Consider the following 18,494-nt stretch of genomic DNA (forward strand, 5'->3'; position numbering starts at 1 on the left):
AGGAACTACAACTATTTTACAGCCAAACATACAAAAATCTCAAAATTACCTTCTTTCAGAGCACTTCTGTCTCTTCACTGCTTTCAGTCTGTCTCAGCATGAGAGAATGAGTGTCAGACACCTTTAAAAGGGCAAAAGGTTCCGACTCTGAAGAAGAGCAGAAATACAAAACATTTTTAAACTTAATAGTTTTGATTATATACATGTTTCCTAATGGATTTCAATAATTCTTTTTTCCCCTGATATTGAAACAAGTATAACCAATTTTAGGTACTAGTTTTAGTGACTGTTCTTTTCTCTACTAAAATCTTGAGGGCTTCATAAACCTTGTATTTGACACATCAAAAAAAGCAAAAATAGCTCTGTAATTAGTCCAGGTATTTTCCAGGGTATCAAAATATAATTTCAATGTTTTCTTCTTGCTCACCATGTTCTCCTTGCTCCTTCTTGTTCTCCATGAAGGAACAAGTCTACTATTGAGTGCCTGGAGATTTTTATTTTATTATTTTATTTTATTTTATTTTATTTTATTTTATTTTATTTTATTTTATTTTATTTTATTTTATTTTATTTTATTTTATTTTATTTATTTACTATTTCTGTATTTCCCCCAGAATCTGTAGTTCTCCTGTCTTCTAATTATTTTAGTGTTGAAATGTGGATCATTAATATATAGCAAATTATGTGTGCATACTCTCTCTCTCTCTGTATATACATATATATTTATAAATCTGTCAATGCTATATTTCTGTTCTTGCTAAAAGGAGCATTTGGGGGAACAGAAATAGAAGAGCAGAATAAGCTTGTTTAGGAGATTTACAAGCAAATGGGGAACAAATAGATTGTATCTTGCTTAATCCTCTTTCTCATATTCCCATTAAGTTCTGTTAATTCAAGTCTTCCACTTCTGTATATCTCTGAAAGCAACCAGTGCATCCTAGTGAGAAGGGGGAGGCATTCTGTGAGCACGGGCAAGTGTGGCTCTCAGGTTTGAGAGCTCAGCATCGTCTGTGGTAGAGGACCCCAGGCACACATCTGAATTTGCAGCGAGAGGAGCAGAAGGGTCAGCCCCCGGCCAAGTTTTGAATCACTTATCTCTGCCAGGGAATTAGGGGCACTCAGAGAGCTGTGGGGAGGATTAAGGAGGGCTTGACAGCTGGATAGAAAGTTAAGTGACTTGGCGGTGTAGCAGGAATATCTGTGTATCCAAAGGAAAAAACGAACTTTTTTGGTACAGTGGGTTGGACATACTACCAGATTTGCCCTTATTCCAGTGGCTGAAGGTGGGATTTAATAGCTAGCCTTCCCATGAACAAAGCACTGGGACATGCTCCACACAGCAGAGTGAGCAAGCTCTGAGCATGAAATGATGTAGGACTTTTGAGCTTTGTTTTCTGATAAGACAACTGAGAGCTTTTGGGGGTTTGCCTGACGCCCTTTACTTCATGTGATTAAACGTGTCATATAAACCCAAACAGAATACAGAGACTGGAAGAGCTGTTGAAAGCATTTTGTGCTAATTCTTCTTTGGTAAAATGTAAGGATTTGGTATTGGCAAAGTAATGCAGGAACACCAACTAAATTCTTCTGAACCCTCTTTGTCAAATTCATTTGCAGAAAATGTTGAATGACCCCTAAAATGCAATTTTCAACTTTTTATCTTAAAATTCCTTTCATTTTGAAATTTAATTAAAAAAAAATCAAAGTTCGCATTCAAACAAAGTATCTCATTGCAAAATAAACTTTTTTGGTCTTCTTATCCTAAAAACAATCCACAAAATGTACATATGTATATAGCTGAACAACGTTCTTTCTATGGTTTTCAGAATTGTGAATAAATTGTAAAATAAACAAGTGAAGTAAAATGACTACCCAGAAGCAAGTGGAAACAATGCAAGTTTTTTTTTGGTTTGTTTGGATTTGTTTTTAACTCAGTAACTATTTTTATTTCCAGATCTTTAATGCCCTTCTTTGTTAGAGTTTTGTCACAATATGCTACATTCACATGAATTAGGACACACTCACTTCGCTGCTGAGGTTGCTAAGTAGTATCCTGTATCCTATATGTATGTATTAAGTTTTATAGTCATAAGCATTGTGTGGGGATTTCAGTATGCTTGTCTCTTTAGCATAACCTTCACCATTCATTAATTTAGGAGTTTTTTCACTAATTCTTTTCAGTTTTTCAAGTTACTTTCTCCCTTGCTTGGCTCTCCAGAACATGATCCTGTACTTTTCCATATAGTGACATCTGTCACTAGTTCTACATCAATTTTGTTAGATGGATACAACCATTAATTAAATTTATCAAACGAGTTGGGGTAGTATATTTCAGCATCTTCAGTTGTTTCATTCATAGCTTGTCATTATATTTTGAACAGCACCGGTAAAAGTCCATCCCTGAAGCTGTGTGATCTTTCCAGCATATGCTGGATTCCGTATCTGTTGCTTTTCCCTTGGAAAGGAAAGGCAAACAAAAATGATTTTGGAGGGAGAGGAAAATACCTCTCCTTCACTAACATAGTATTTTTAGAAACAGCTGGTAAAACAATCTGCAAATGTTATGCCCGGAGCACCTCTATTCTAATAGCAGAATCATTTAAAGATGAAAGCAGCCATTTGTGTGTCTAGCTCACTCTGCTAGTAATGCTCACTCCACACCCCACCAGTTGGGGGAACCTGCTCAGGTAGCTTGCCTTCTTGCTTTCTCTGCCAAGGTGCTTAAACACTGCTCTGTAGGTTCGGGCAATGCTCTCTGTGACAAACACAAAGAAATGATAGCATAGGAAAAACATTTCTCTGTCATCTATACCTCAAATTAGTGAACTCATTGTTTTTCTGGGGACGTTTTCTTTGCCTCCCAGATGACCTTTCCTTCCCGGTGGCAAGTTATGAGTTTTCTGTTGGCCCATCTTGTAGGTGGTGAGTGTCCAGACACAAGCTGCCAGTTCAGATAGCTTAAGTCCTGGGAGCTGCCAGGCTAGCGGTTCCTAGTGTGAGAAAACTGTCTTCACATGGAAATGTTTACAGTGTCCTGAGGAACTTGAGCTGTTTTCTTTCTTTTTCCATAGCAAATTTGCTTAGTTTCCACTAAAGGTCAGTAATTAAGAAGCTGAGCACCAAATGAAGCAACAGTCATTAGTACTCCTAAAACAGACATTTTGTGAAGGCCCAGATCTATGATGGAGTATCAGTGGGTATTGATACCTATCGCTTTTGCCTTAAAATCTCTATAAAAACAATTTTGTTTCCTGTATTTTAGGGGTTTTAATTTCTGATGCCAGCTACAAGTTCAACGTGTTTGTTTAAAAAGAATTTTAGCAGTTGGATCCTGGGAATGGTTGCACGTGTGAATGTCCAGTTTTACAGCTGTATTACAATATTTTATCCAGCATCTGAGAGGAGCTTTGTGAATGTTAGTACAGCTGAGCACTTACTTCAAAGATCTAAATTTTAGATTTATACACTGACAAGAGATAGTTAATCCTTTTGTGGACTGGGCTCTTAAGGACCATGTGAAAGGCAAGACTTGGTATAAGACCTTGGAGTCTTAATTCTTCTTTCACATTCAAACCCCACTTAATCTGTCCTTCACTTTTAAACAAAGGTTGCATTTTGATCCTACATATTTCTTAAACCTTTTGTCAGATACACACTCCAGGAGGTCATTTTTCTGGGGATCCAGTCATGTTAGGGCAATGACAGTTTTTACTGTGGTATGTCATATTACATTAATTTTCTTATACAACTGATATTTCAGCAAATGAAAAACAAGACAAATGAGCTATCTAGTGTGAAGTTAAAGATTTCAGACATGAGCTTAGAGCAATGATCATTGTTCCTTGTTGAACAGCAGTTCTTTATCAGTTTTCTCTTTTGTTTTGTGTTGTGCTGTTCTTTTCTGGTAATGAAATGCATAGAGCTCTACACATCATTTCAGGGGTAGCAGTGACAAAGCTGTGTAGAGAGGCACTGTTATCTCTCTGCTCCATTACAGTGAAGCCTCTGCTTATAAAGCCTGAGTTCTGAAAATAGTTGGAAAGCTTAATAAGCGTAGGGAGCTGGTGTGGAGGAAAGAGATTCTCTGCAACAGAGGATTAAGGGATGACAAATTCAGTTTCCTTTTTATATAAAAATGTATATTTTTATAAAATCCAGAACATATGAGCTCTGCGTCTCTGACTGGAGCAGTGGGAAAGGTACTGGAAATAGGAATTGAGGGAAATACATATGTTTGCATATATGTGTGTATATAATATATGTGTGTGATCATGTATATATAGATATGTATGTAAGCATAGATATAAAAAAGTATTATTCAGTCACAGAATATGGTGACAGATTTCAAACAGTTGTAGCGAATATCTCAGCTGTGAAAATGGAGTGCTGGTAATACCCTCTATTGGTCCCTAGGAGATGGACTGCATGTCATATTTCAGGTCTGTGAGTCTACTGTAAGAAATTATGCCCTTGCTCTACCCTAATGCCAAAATAAGTTGGAAATAATGCATAGAAGCATTATTATCAGTGTAAAATTGTGGCAGGTGAGTCTCTTAAGTTTAAATGTAGGGTAGTTTACCAGACCTAAATGTCAGATCAGAAGCAGTGAATTATGAAATTCATTACATGCATGAAAAAAATCTGTATGCAGAAGGAATTCCTGAGAGACTAATTTAGGTAATTGGCATAAAATGGTAACAGCAGAACTTTTTCACTGCATTCCTCACTTGTTTATAAATCTCTTCCAAACCTTTTGTCCAAAGCATTTATGAATGTGATGTTTATTTTGTTGTGGAAAAGGAAGTAGTCAGCAGTTGGATCTCCCTAGCAGTTTGGAATCTGGATGCAAATTAAATATTTTCATGGTCAAAAATTTCAAAAAAAATCCAGTTTGTATGCATACGCATGCATAATTACTAATTTCATTAACCACATGGCTGGAAAAGCTGGCAGCCTGATTCTGTGAAATGTTTAGTGGCTTCAGTTTTTACTGGGGTTAATGAAAGTAGAAAGCATCAGTATAAAGAAAAATATCATCCATGTTTCTTACTGTATTTCATTAAAATGCTCTACTTTATTCTACATGGTTTGAATACATAGACATGCCTGTTGGTTTTCTGAGACCAGGCAGCTTCTGAGTTGTATTTAATTTTTGAGCCCAGTTGGTGCATCTGTTCTCTGCACATTGATATTCTAGAAGAGATAAGAGATGAAGCCTGCTCTTGCTTAGAAAGTATGTACTGTCTTTGAAGTAAGCCATTGCAACTTCCATTTTTTTCATCGTCTGATAATATTTCGGATCGTCTCAGTCTTATCTGACAGAACACCAAGCCCTGTATGGCTGGTGCAGTGTTTGACCAGAAATGGACTGTAGGTACTTCAGTAACATTGTTTATCTCAAACTGAAAATGTTTAGCAGGTATTGGAAAGTGCTATTATAAGATGGATGAATACTCTTGTCCCCGTTTTATAAATACTGAAATCAGAGAAGTTAGAAGGATGTTTCCTTAGGTGTCTCAGTAACAAGCTTTAGTTGAGATACGTGGAGAAAGTTGGTCAGACGCATGGAGAAAAGGATTTGTAGAACACGTAGAATTTGCATAGGAGGGAGGAGGAAAAAGTATTACTGGTGTTAAAAGAAGAACTGCACTAGCAATGGGGAAGGAATGTTTCTGAATAAAATGATTTTTTCCTTACAAAAATCCATATTTGTTAAAACAAAATGAACAATTTCACATATGGCTTTATGTCAAAGCTCTAGATGAGCAGTCAAGCCTTTCCTCATTCCCACCTATATGTGCGTTTGCTTCTAGAGTCTGGTCCACTGGCTTTAATGGTTTTGTATCCTGTTAGCCCCTGCAGAGCCCATGCAGCACTGGGACAAAGGCTGGGTTCCAGTCTGTTTCTCACTACTTCAGTAGAGCCGTTTACCCACATCCTAATTACAAGTTCAGTCAGTAATATTTCTGTGTCACCACTGAAGGCAATAGGGTAGCTCCAAGGTTGTTGAGGGCATACTTTGACCTGCAGTCTTTATTTATGAGTGGTAATGATAGGAGACCTGAACTTGACTCAGATCCCAGATTAAGTTGGCAGAGAGTTGGTATGAAGAATATTTTTTAAGCTGGAAATAGATCAAATATTTTTTAAGTTGAAAATGCATCCACTGAGACATAATAAGCATGGAACCCCATGGCAGGATTTTCAAAGTGGAATGTGTTTTTCTAAGGGAAAAGTAAAGCTGGGCAAAGAGCAGAAATGAAGTACTTTTCCAGTTAACCCTGTGCACTGTCTCTCTTCCTATGAAGATAGAGCACATGCAGCTTTCTTTTTTTTTTTTTGAAAAGAATTCTTCTCTTTCTTTGTAGTTATATATTTGAATTGATGCTTGGTTCTCTTTTTCTACATTTTTATACTATTGTTACCACTTCTAAATTAGCTGGTAGTAAAATAAGATAATAATATGAAATTGGGATGGAGCTACAGTGTGGCAATGGCACTTTCAAGTTCCTTGTATAAATTCATTAGCCAATAAACAGCCAAAGACAAAGGTCTGAAAACATGGGGTATCCGCATGTGCAAGAATGAGACACCTGAAATAATTAAGTGTTGAGAAGGAGAGTGTCTTATGCATGTGCCTGTTTAACATGCAGTTGAAATTGAGCAGCTGATAATTTGACTTCTGACATGCCTCCATTTTGATGAATAACTCAGTGCCATGGAAGGTTATGAAAAGAAGACAGCTTGCATTACACACTTAAATTTGCCATTAAAGACTGGCATGCATTGTTTAGGCACTGGTAATGACAGGCAATTCTACCAGTTTTTCTCCAGCATGTTGTTGGTCCACGTGCCTGCTCATGCTTAGTGTCCTTTTGCAGAAGGCAAGGAAGGAGCCATACATGTCCAAGTGTTTATAATGAGTCTTTTGAATTGTGGAACTTTTCTTCTAACTTCAAAACAGTGCTGTTCACTACTACTCTAATATGTCAGTAAACCTCAGGGCACTAAGGCTAGAATTTCAACAGCTTTTTAATTCATTCATAAAGTTCACATTTGCAGGTTTTGCCAATAGCAGAATTACACAAATAAAGTGTTTGTTCTTTTAACACAATATTTCCAGTTCCATCACTGTTTTGATTGTGCTTAAGAACATCATGTGTATAAGAATATGAAAAGGAATAATAAATTTACTGGGGAAAAAAAATCTGTATGAGAAAATTTTGTGGCTTGCACAGATAAAGGAAATTAGAGTCTATGAGAAAGTAATAGACTTCCCTATTAAAATCTAACAGCATAATGTCTTACTTCATAGCAGAGGAAGACCTAATGTGATAAGTTTTTTTTTTTTTTTAGCTTCTTTTAATTAACATTTCATCCTATTAGGCTTGGTTTGCAGTTAACTTTCATTTCACAGGTATTCATGATTGTTATGCTCCTGTGAATTACCAAACCATGAAGCAAAGACATGATGGTTAATAGCTATGCAAAGTCTTCTTTTAGCTGATTTTCTAACAATGACCTTAAAATTTAAATGTAAATATTTCAGGTAATACAGTAAGCAGTCTCATGGAAAACATATTTAAGTGTATGACTATATATCTCTTCAAATAGTGATTCAACAGCAATCTGACCTGCACCACTGGCCTATGAATATTAACTGCTCTATTAAAAAAAAATGTATATTTGCAATCTAGTGCTTCACCAATGCCTCAAAGAAAACAATTAAACATTTGTGATAGTGTGATATACTTTATCTTATTGTGGCGTGAAGATAAGGGAGAGTGAATATCAAGGCCACCTAGCTTTCCGGTGCAGAGCAGAATTAATCAGTAGCAGAAGTCAGTCATCCTGAATTTTGTTCATAAAGCCCTTAGGGTCTGAATGGGCCTGAAGAATTTTGTTGTCCAGTTCCTCAATTTTATTCACGGCTATATTATCTTTACTGTCCTAAAGTACTCTGAAGTATGATCATTATCATCAATATTAAATAAGGTTAACTTTTGCAATGACATGTTTCTCCTTTAATCCAATTCGTTGTGCAAGCAAAGTAAATACCCTTCTCAGCCACTTTCTTGCTATAATGCAACCTCTGATAAACAGCTTAAAGCTTTGGCTCCTGAATCGCTGTAGAGTTTATTCCAGTCATTCACTGTGTTGAAAAAGAGGATTCAAACTTGCCTGCAGCAGCCTTTCACCACTGTAATCCTGAACTTTCAAAAAGACATCTGCAAAAACGACCCTCTCTCTTTATGCTCCTGCACTTCCCAGCAGTATTAAACTTGCCCATAAAAACAAACAAACAAACAAAAAATCCTGCCAAAAATCCATCCCAAAATGCCTGGATCACAGTAATATCCCCTCTTGTCTTTTCCAAGTGATAGACAGAACTAGCTCACATGTTGAAAGCTACTTTACAAAGGGCTCCCCTGCAGTGTTTCAGAGCTAGATAGTTCATACATTACTTGGCTCTATTGTATTTCTGATGCAGTGACAAGTGCTGCCTAGTGGAACTGACTTCAAAGCACAGATTGATAATCATTGCCATTCTGTCTCCAAACACTTCTGCTTGAGGTCCCAAGAGGATTGTGGTGCATTCAAACATTAGCACAATCAAAAGGGAAGAGAATCACACATTCTCTGAACTGATGTGAGAGAACAACACCTAACATACTGCTCAAAAGGTTGGTGTTCCCTTCTCTTGCTTTTCAGACAAAGAATTGTGGTTGTATTTATTTCAGCTTACTCTAAATCATCATTTCTACCTGGGATTTTCTACCACTTCCCAGCGGTATTTTAGTAGAACCTCTTACCAGTCAGTTTGGTAGTGATCTTCTCATCAGTAACAGTCTCATAGCATATAACAGTAACATATCATTTTTCCTCCACAGGTATCCAGGTATTACACAAAGACTTGGTGTACTGAGCATCACCTCATTTTACTGATAGGGAATTTGGTCTAGCCTTTTCAGCATGGCTGTGGGGCTGAATCCTCATATTAATTATGAGAAATATTTTGACTTGTACTTGACTGAAGAGGACTTTGAAGGACTTATCCTCAATTCTGGAGTCCCAATGATTTCTTGTAGGGAAAAAACATCAAAATTTTCTGTTAGCCCCTGTCTAATTCATTTTAACTGCAGCAACAGGCACTTAAGCATTTTTCTCAGCATTATTTAGAGCTTTGTCCTGCGTAGTTAATTCCCTGGTAGTATTTTGCACTTTCAAGATTTAACTTCCATTACGGAAACTACCATTTTTTTGCTTGTTTTCTTTCAGTTTTGATATGGGAATAACATTACTCCAAGTCAATCCACAGAAGAAAACATACTTGGACATCCAGTAGCCAAAGTAGAGTAACTTTATAAGCAGGGCAATACCACTGGATAATCCATCATTGGAAAGCTGTGGTTTGAGTCTCTGATTTATCACAGGTTTTCTGCATGATTTTGAATGAGTCATAAAGGATAGGAATGGATATAAAAGGGATCAAATTCAATAGAAGACAATATGCATACATATATACATAATGTGCCTTTTTCAGTAACATTCATTAGTGAAAGAAGTTTAGGTTTGAAGGCACATGTAAATGAACCTTGTTCAAAGCCTTCTGGGGAGAGCTTCTCCTCAGCCATCACAATGTAAATTCTCTTCACTCCAGATTTAACTGGGGACTGATGTTCAGAGCACTGAATGGACATCTAGTTTAATGTTTCTTCTCAGTTAGTGCAATATTTGACTTGATACCATTTCCAGGGAAATCGTGTTGTTTTTAGATGGAATTAATCACAGTTTCTGATTGCCCAGTTTATTCTCATTCATTAACGTACCAGTTTTCTTCTACAGCTTACAAAATATTTCCTTAGTTTGGGGTGTACATTGTTAAAGGTACTTGTTAAAGGTCTGTAGTAATAGTTTCCCATGTATACTCAAGAATAAGCTGCAGCTGCCTCACTAAAGACACTTTGAAAGTGAAATCTCTAGATCTTGAATGTCTTTTGGAGAGAGAAGTGGTGTCTGGGATGATCCTGGATTACTCAACTAACCAAGAAGTGGACAACATTTTTGTCTGGTTTTGTTTAGCATTGTTTTGTTTACAGCTCCAAGATAAAAGCACAAGAACAATCTCTGCATGCAAGCTGCAAATGCAGGTTCTTCCCAGCACTGATTTATGTCTGTAAGAGGAACAAGAAATACTAAAATAAGAGGGAATCTTGAAGACAGAAGTAGGAGCACTACACCACAATCAGAAGAGTTTTTAAATTGATTGTGAGAAAAACCTTTTAACAGTGAATCCTCTGTGGTTTGGATCCTCCTCTCAGAAAGCAAGGGAGGAAACTCCTTCCATTGAGTCACTTACGGCTGGACACTGTACACAACCTGAGAATGTAACACAGTTACACTAGCTGAGGGATGAACAAAAATGGGGAATGTAGCCTAGCATCCAAGTAAGTAAAAATGATGCACTGGAAATGGCTCCTGCTTATCTCTGAAGTTTACCAGAAATGACTTAATGTTAAAGGACCAAATATGAAAATATATTTATGAGTAATTATGTATAACTGGAGGGGGTCATAGGAATAAATGCTAGGCATTGGTAAACTTGTATGTACAACTCCCACAGAGGATAATGTAGAGTCAACAGTAAGGTTAGCTACAAAACAACGTTCATGAAGTATCTAGACCTTTATGTGGTTGCAATTTAGTGGCACCTAGGAGAATATTTTTATGACAGCCAAGCAGATAGTATTTTTATTAAATATCTCAGTATGGCACACACCCCATACATAGACATGCATTTCAGGTCTCTTTTAGGATTTGGGCATTCAAATTACTTCCTAAATTCTTCAATCTTTCCACGTAATTATCTCCTGTAACTTTTCTAAGACACAAGTTTCATATGCAAACGTACCTACCAAGCCCTTAGCCAGCATACTTGAGTGTTGCCTTGATTTGTTTCCTGGATACATTTCAAAAATTAATATTAAATGGTGTGACACTGTAAGATTTCTTGGGCTATATGTACCAAAAAGGAATATGGTATTCGTACAGTATTAATTAGCATTGTGGCAAACTGATATTTTTATCTAGGTGTTTTGTGGCTGTGTATGCTGAAGAAAGGAAGGAACGCTGAAATACCTGTGCTCTTTTCTGTTTGTAGATAAGCAAAAACATATGGACATTTTAGTATGCCATTAATACACAGTAAACTTTTGCTGTATGGGTTTAGACCAAAAACAGTAAACTATTCCTGCTCGCACTCAAATTATTTGACAGAGTTCTGTTACTGAGTTTGTCAGTACAAGGATCTGGTAGTGGTTGCAAAATCCCTCAGGATTTAGAAAGATTTCTTCCCATGGGACTGACTCTCAGGATTAAATAAGTTTAGCTTTACATAAAAAGAAAAAAAAAAAAAAAGGAAAAAAAAAAAACATAGCTGGGCTGATTACAAATGTCAGTCTTAAGTCTTTCAAAAAAACATATCAGCTGCTTCTGAGAGGAGAAGGAGATGGTTGAGTAGAGATGCACAGAAAGAATGCTTTCAGGTCAGTGATATTGGATGGGCTGCTTAGCTCTGGAAGCATCAAAATACTCTTTGGTTCAGAAAGTGAAAAGGTAATAAGCTTATGGCAAACACCTGAAAAAGTCTTTTCCCACAAAACTGTGTCAGTTTAGCCTTATTATTTCCTTAGCTTTCGATACCTGTAAATGTGTTTTCATATTTGATAGTTTTCTAGCTACTCATTGCTATAAAGAAACCTCATTAATTCTTACATGTGAAACCAAACAAGGTGTTATGTGGCACTGTGTGAGTGGTGCCCATGTAGGCATTATTAATACAGATTGCTTTTCTTATTTCTGTAGCTCCCTATGCATCTATAGGCTTAGAATGAGAGAGGATTTTGCTGGTACAAACAACTGGTAAAAGGAAAGTGATACAACTTTCCCTTCCTAGGTAACGCTCCTTTCTCTGTTTTTTTTTGTTTGTTTGTTTGTTTGTGTTTTTTTGTTTTTTTTTTTTGTTTGTTTTTTTACTGGACAGCTAAGCTGGCACTCTTCTGTTACAATTTACATTGGTGTAAATAGCAGATAAAAATCCCACAAATGGATTTTTAGTCTGATTTGGGAGGAGGAGTTGCCTTAAAAATTAATATTTTACTCCTGTTAATCTACAAATTGTTTGTTATTTGTGGTCCATTACACATTTGTTTGGCTCTATGTCTGAAAAATATTACTCTGAGAAAGGTTAAAAGCATTCAAGAAGTAACAGGTTGCTGTGGGAGTTTGGGAGTTACTACCAGCAGGAAGCACCACCTAGAAACACCACTTCCCAGATTCCTGCCAGAATCCCCCAGAGTTTGTCTTCTCACTGGGACCCTGTCTTGGAGAACAATCTTCCCCCTCTTCTGCCTACTTTCTCCCATTTTCCCCTTAAATGAGATCACTTTTTTTTTTTTTTTTTTTTTTTTTGACAATGCCTGAGTTGGGGATGATCAGAAAAGCCATGTTTCATCTAGAGCTACTAGGGTTTCTATTTGGATCTTCGGTCAACATGTAAGTATTGTTAAAAATTGGGTACACACTTAGTAGCTGTTGTGGTCTTTACTATGACCTTCATCCCAGAAAATGCCTAAACAGGATGACTGTCAGAAGGTAAAGAAGCACTGTATGCGGGAAGCACTGCTGTATACATTCCTTGTTCTTATATTCTTCACTAAATCACTTTTCGGTCTGTTAGAGATAGAATATTAGGCTAATTAGATCCTTAATTTGATCAAGTTTAATAGCTCTAGCAATTCTAGTGTTTATATTAGGAAGTGGTAAATTCACTAATTTTTAAACAGCTACAGAGCATTCTTAAACAGTCTCCATTTGTGTTTGTATTCTTTTATGGAGAAATCATTGGAAATTGGGAAGATTCTTCTCTTCCTTTACGTACAGAAATGAGGTGTGGATTTTTTGCAGAGCTTTTTTCCCCTTATCTATTTATCATATATTTCTGCTACCAAAATATTCTAGCCAGAGAAGAAACTGCTGCCAACACCTCTTGAAGCTAAAAGCAGGTGCATAGCTAACAAGGCCGTATTTCTGTAAACGTTTTACAGAAAAGTGAACACTTTCAGTTCGGTGGAAATTCTCTATTTGTTTTAAGTAATGTTTTCATAGTATCAGCTGCTTAGAAGTATGTCATTAGCATCCTTGCTCAAAGCATATGGCTTTAAATGACCCAAAGAGGGTGCTGCCTTGTGTACAAAGTAAATTCACAAAGGTAACAGGAGTTTGGAAGGCTGGATTACACAGTGGTGAAATGCATATTACTGTTTGCCACTGTCTTGGGTCCCATTCTAATTAGGTCAAAGTACAATAAATAAATAAATATTCTGGCCTCATCCTATTTTTGCAATTGCTGCACATAAAAAATACAGAAAGAAAGGAAAATACCCCGAATAAGGAAAAACTTATGATCGTATTATTTCCTGCTTATAGGAATCCTGGATATTTATAGTGTATTGACAGTGTTGCTGGACAGCTAGGTAAGAAGCAGCTGTTAGCTGTTAGTTGTTAATGAGGTATTTTGATAGGTTTGTGTTGCAGTGCACGGTACTCAAATAATGTAGTTTTCATTGTGTTAGGGAAGAGATGGAGCCTGAAGACTAGAGTGGTAGAAGATACTGCAGTTCTAGGTGTTAGCCTGAACCCAGAGACAGTAATGCAGATCCTAATTTACCATCTATAATCATGCTCTGTAACATGGAGAAGTATTGACTGCCTTCAGCAGAATCCTTTCAAAATGCAACTTAAAAACAAAAAGTGAAAAAATACAACTGTATAATTAAGCATGATGAACAAGGGACTTTTTGAAAAAATACCTTCTTTTTTTTAAATGTAGAATTTTTCATTTGGAACATTTGGCCATATGGCCCAATCTTTCAAGACAGTCTGTAACCCTTCATAGCATAGCTGCCTCTCTTCCTAGTCCTGTCTGCCTGAAGGTTTGAAAGTACAAAAAGGGTGCAATGGCTATACTTTTTTAATCTTTGTTTTTTTGAGGGAATAATTTGTAAATGTTAAGTAATAACATATTGTCTGTGTAGCTTCATGTGGGAACATTTGGCTTCCAGTTCTCAAATTAGAACATCAACTTTTGGCTAGTAAGAGCTAGATTTTGAAAAGACTTGGGAAGTTTTTTCTGTAATTAGTAGTAATTGCTGGGCCCAGATTTTCCAAAACACGCTTTTTCTGTTCAAGCACCTATGCGTTGACCAAGTGGGGAAAGAATTGCTTAGCACTCTTAAATCATCTTTAGAGCCTAACAAACATCAAGATTTCCTTCTCAAAATCTTGTCATCTCTTTAAGTGTGTCTGGCCCCAGTTGTGGTTCTTTAGTCCTTTTGATCTTTTAGGCAGTAGAAGGCTTTTCCAGGCCCTCACGCAATGAGTTAGGCATCTGTTGTCAAATAGGGCATAAGTATTTACTTAAGTGGCCTGACATAGACTTCACAGTTGGCAACCAGACCCCATGCCTTCCGGTCTGTTTTGCATCAAAGAGAAGGCACTCAGTGCTAATGTGCTGAAGGGGGACATTTCACTGCTCTGAAAATCCAGCTGCAAGTCACGACAGATACTGATTAAAATTCAAAGCTTAAATGCCTCATTGTGAAACTTCCTAAGTACAATTAAACCAGAAGCTGAGAATCCTGGTAGGGAGTGGTGTCCAGGGACACTAACCTTGAAATGTGACCAAATAAAAATTTCCAGTGAGGTCTGCAAAGGCCTCACTTCTGTCATTGTTTTCTATTCATAGTCAGTCCTTTCTGATCCACAAATGAATGCCCAAAAATATCCTATGTAGGCCAATATTTTGCTTCCTGTAACCTACACGTTCTGTCCCTGAGACTACCCTGACCAGGTTTCCTCTTCCTTGGTTGATCGACTTCCCTTTCTAACATGCTTTCTGGAGGGATGTAGTAGATAGTTCCAGTGCAGTCCTCCAGCACAGGCATAGTACATTCCAGCTATGGAAGCACTGTGCTAGTATTCAGCACAACCTCATCACTTCTGAAGTAGGAGCTGAGGGTCTTCTCATATAACTCCTCTCGGAACTAGACACTTTTCAGTAATGTATCTAAGAACAAACTGGGCTATTTTTTTTTAGTCATTTATTCTTATTCAGCGTTCCCCAGAATTAATACTGAACTCTCAGTGGTTTAGAGGTCCTATTTCCTCTCATGTTAATAAGTACTAAAACATCCTACCTGTTGTTTTTATCAAATTTATACAGAAGAGCTACTGACAATATTTTCAAGGTGGATAGTCCCGTTTATACCAGAAATTCAAGATTGTCACCCACTTCCACTGACTGGTGGTAGCATGACCTTTAAGAATGGTTATGAAGCAAAAATGTTGGCATTCCTGATGGAAACCTAGGGTACATGCAGTGCTTACAGTATATTTTTCATACCTCATGGAGAGATTCAGCATAAACAGGGTTCAAAGCTTTATATATAATGTTTTCCCGTTCCTAAAATGTTAAGAAAAACAGGCTGGGACCTTGAGTTCCTTTTTAGAAGGACTCTGATGTCAGGTCTTCATTCAAGAAGAATATGGACATCACGTGAAACCCGGAGAATTCAGAGGAATCTGAGGACCCATCTAAAACAAAGAGTATTTGGCATGCAGTTTAAGTAACTGATAGGACTGAGTGGCAATATCTTCTTGAACTGTAAATTCTTTTGCAGCATAGGAGGAACTAGTCTCTCAGTTTTAATGGTAACATTGGAAGGTTTGCCTATGCAAAATTATACGGTCTTATTACCAAATTCTACTAACTGTATTGTTCACAACTTTGAGTTGTCACTTACACCAGTGACAGGTTTGTTCTTTCAGACAGTTCATACCAAACTGATGCTTACCTCAGTAAGTAGCTCAGCTGACCTTAATTCTGCTATCCTATTGTGGCAGTGGTGGGCTCCCAGAAGTGGTCATGTACAGCATGTCTGAATAACTGCTCACCAACATGAACAAATGTTCACTACAGCAATAGCAGTTTCCTGTATAGTAGAGTATGTTTATGAGAATTAATATAATTAATTAATTCTTCACCCTTTACTCAAGCTGATCAGCACTTACAGGTAATAAGCCCAGTCTGGGTGCAAAAATACCCACTCATTTTGGGAATACACTAGAGAATTAGGTCCAGCTTAAGGGCAAGTGGTTGGGGTTCTACGTGTTCTGTGCATTTAATACAAATACAAGATCATAGTCAGGATGCAAACTATGTCCCAATATAGTTTATGACTTCTCCTTACCCTTTTCCCTTCTGACCTCTCCTAGAAATGCAGAGAACCCGCTGGAATGTGCTTTGCCCTTTCTGGAGAGGCATGGAATGATCCCCCCCTCCCTGCCAGCCCCTCTCCTCCACCCACCCCACTCCTTGCTTGCTGTTCTGTTTTTCTACTTTCCCTAAATGCAACTTACTTTAAGCATGCATTATTATTAACATCCTACAGTAAAATTAAGCTATTATATAACCCATTTGTCGATCTCAGCCAATTTCTTCTATCTTTTTCTATGTCTATTTATGACGTACATCCAGACTGCACGTCCTTTTTTTTTTTTCCTCTCCATGTTTATTTTAAAAAGAAGTGAAGAAAAAAAAAGATGTATTAAAAAAAAAAGCAACACCGGAGGGTGGTGGGGTTTTTTGCCAACAATTGAAAACAAATTTAAATAAGAGAGGGAGGGAAGGGAAGAGAATTCTTAAGGGAAAAAAATATCCAAATGATGAAAGTGTCCCTAGACTGCTTTGTCTGTTCCTTTTCAATGTGTGCATCCGGTTTGTTCATATTTGAAAGTGTGTGGAATACATTTTCTTTAAAAATAAAATTAAAAAAAAAACACAATTGTCCTTATCTTCCCTTCTTGTTGGGAACAAAGTGCTTTTTCATTTTTGCTTTTTTTTTTAGTATATCTCTACATAGCTATATTTTGATGTATTTCTTTTCAATGGTTGAATTTCTATCTTAGATTTGGTTTGTTCCAATCTAATAATGAAAAAGAAACAAACAAAACAAAAGAGTTATGAATTGTTTTCTGCTATTTTTCCCTCTACTTCCCTCTTTAAATAAAGAACTACTTCACTGGCAGAATCCCACAGCTGTATTTTTGAGATTCTCCAGAGAATCTGAATATAAAAGCAATCTAATTTGAAAGTGGGGAAGGGGTGTGCCAACACCATCATTACATTTGAAACAGGGATTTGATGTGCTCAAGATATGATTGTCTCAAATTATTGAGAGTACTGATATTAATTTGATGGACTTCAGAAGAGATGATTCTTAGAAGAAGGAAGCTGTGGGTAGCTACAGATGAAGTTGTTCTAATTCCAATGCATAAAACTAGTTTCCTTGTTTTCTTTTTGTTTTATTCTCTGGTTATTATTATTATTATTAGTTTATGTATTTTACTGCTATTTTTACTAGGGAAAAGTTTAAAATGCTTTTATAATTTGAGAACCTTTAATGAAAATGTAAATAATAATACTATAATTATTAATTTTTTGTAACTTGCATGTTGAAGAAGTTGCAGCTTAGGGTTTGTGAGATTGTCAATGTTAGAGTTCTGTTCTTTCTTTTTGTTGATGGGCATGAATATGCTCATTTGTTTTTGTATATTGCCCATCCCTTCCTTACAGCCAGAAGCTCTAATGCTGCTAGATCACTCCGTACCGCCCTTACATGGACATGGCAACTGACTTACACATTCACTCCCATCATCTTCATCTCCTGTGTAGTACACTCATAGATTTTTACACTCCCACTCCATCCACCCTAGGCATTTTTTCTTCCCATAAGTTCCCCTCTACCACCCCTTTCTTTAGCATTGTTAAATTTTTATGTGCAGTCATTCATTCCTTAAAACACACACACACAAAAATTATAGAAAAAAAAAAGAAAATGTTTTAAAAAATATATATCAAATTGACCAAAAAGGCAAAAAATAGAAAACTTTGCTTTTCAAAAAAAAAAAAAAAAAATCTATATGTAGATATGCAAACAAGCAGAGTAAATTCTATAAAATGTACAGGATTTTTCAACTGTAATATGCTAACAACTTTACATAAGATAAAAAAAAAAATACAACCAAAAACAGCAGAAAAAAAAAGTTTGAATTTGTTAAGGTGCAAGATTTTTTTCTTTTCATGTTATGTGGTGTGGATGTATGTGTTGTTGCCTCCCTGTATCGCCCTTTGTTGTAAAACAATTATATTTAAAAAGAAATAATAAACATTTTGCTAAAAAAGTTTTTAAGAAACAACAACAAAACAAAGCAAGTTACAAGAATGTGGCAATGCTACTTGTCCAAGAGCATTCTTACACAACTTTCTTTTGTAAATTTTTCCTTTCATGCCAAAAAACATGCGGGCAATTTGTTGATGTAAGTTGACTGTTATGAAATCAATGTGGTATGCTTTCTAAATATTTTTATGTATT

General features: G+C 36.5%; 1 protein-coding gene across 16 annotated transcripts in view; it reads left to right on the forward strand.

Moving 5' to 3' along the window:
• The window catches only part of NRXN3 (neurexin 3), a 978,580-nt gene that overhangs the window by 950,819 nt on the left and 9,267 nt on the right, over positions 1 to 18,494 (forward strand). For 2 of the 16 annotated variants that reach the window (XM_032188605.1, XM_032188610.1), the window contains one exon: positions 17,696 to 17,958. The exons of the other annotated variants lie outside the window; for them this stretch is intronic. In XM_032188605.1, coding sequence (XP_032044496.1) covers positions 17,696 to 17,805 — 110 coding nt within the window. In that variant the 3' untranslated portion in view covers positions 17,806 to 17,958. Of the gene's footprint in view, positions 1 to 17,695; positions 17,959 to 18,494 lie in introns of those variants that run through there. 16 annotated transcript variants of the gene reach the window in all.

Source organism: Aythya fuligula, chromosome 5 (assembly GCF_009819795.1).
Source record: "Aythya fuligula isolate bAytFul2 chromosome 5, bAytFul2.pri, whole genome shotgun sequence".
NCBI classification, from domain to species: Eukaryota; Metazoa; Chordata; class Aves; order Anseriformes; family Anatidae; genus Aythya; species Aythya fuligula.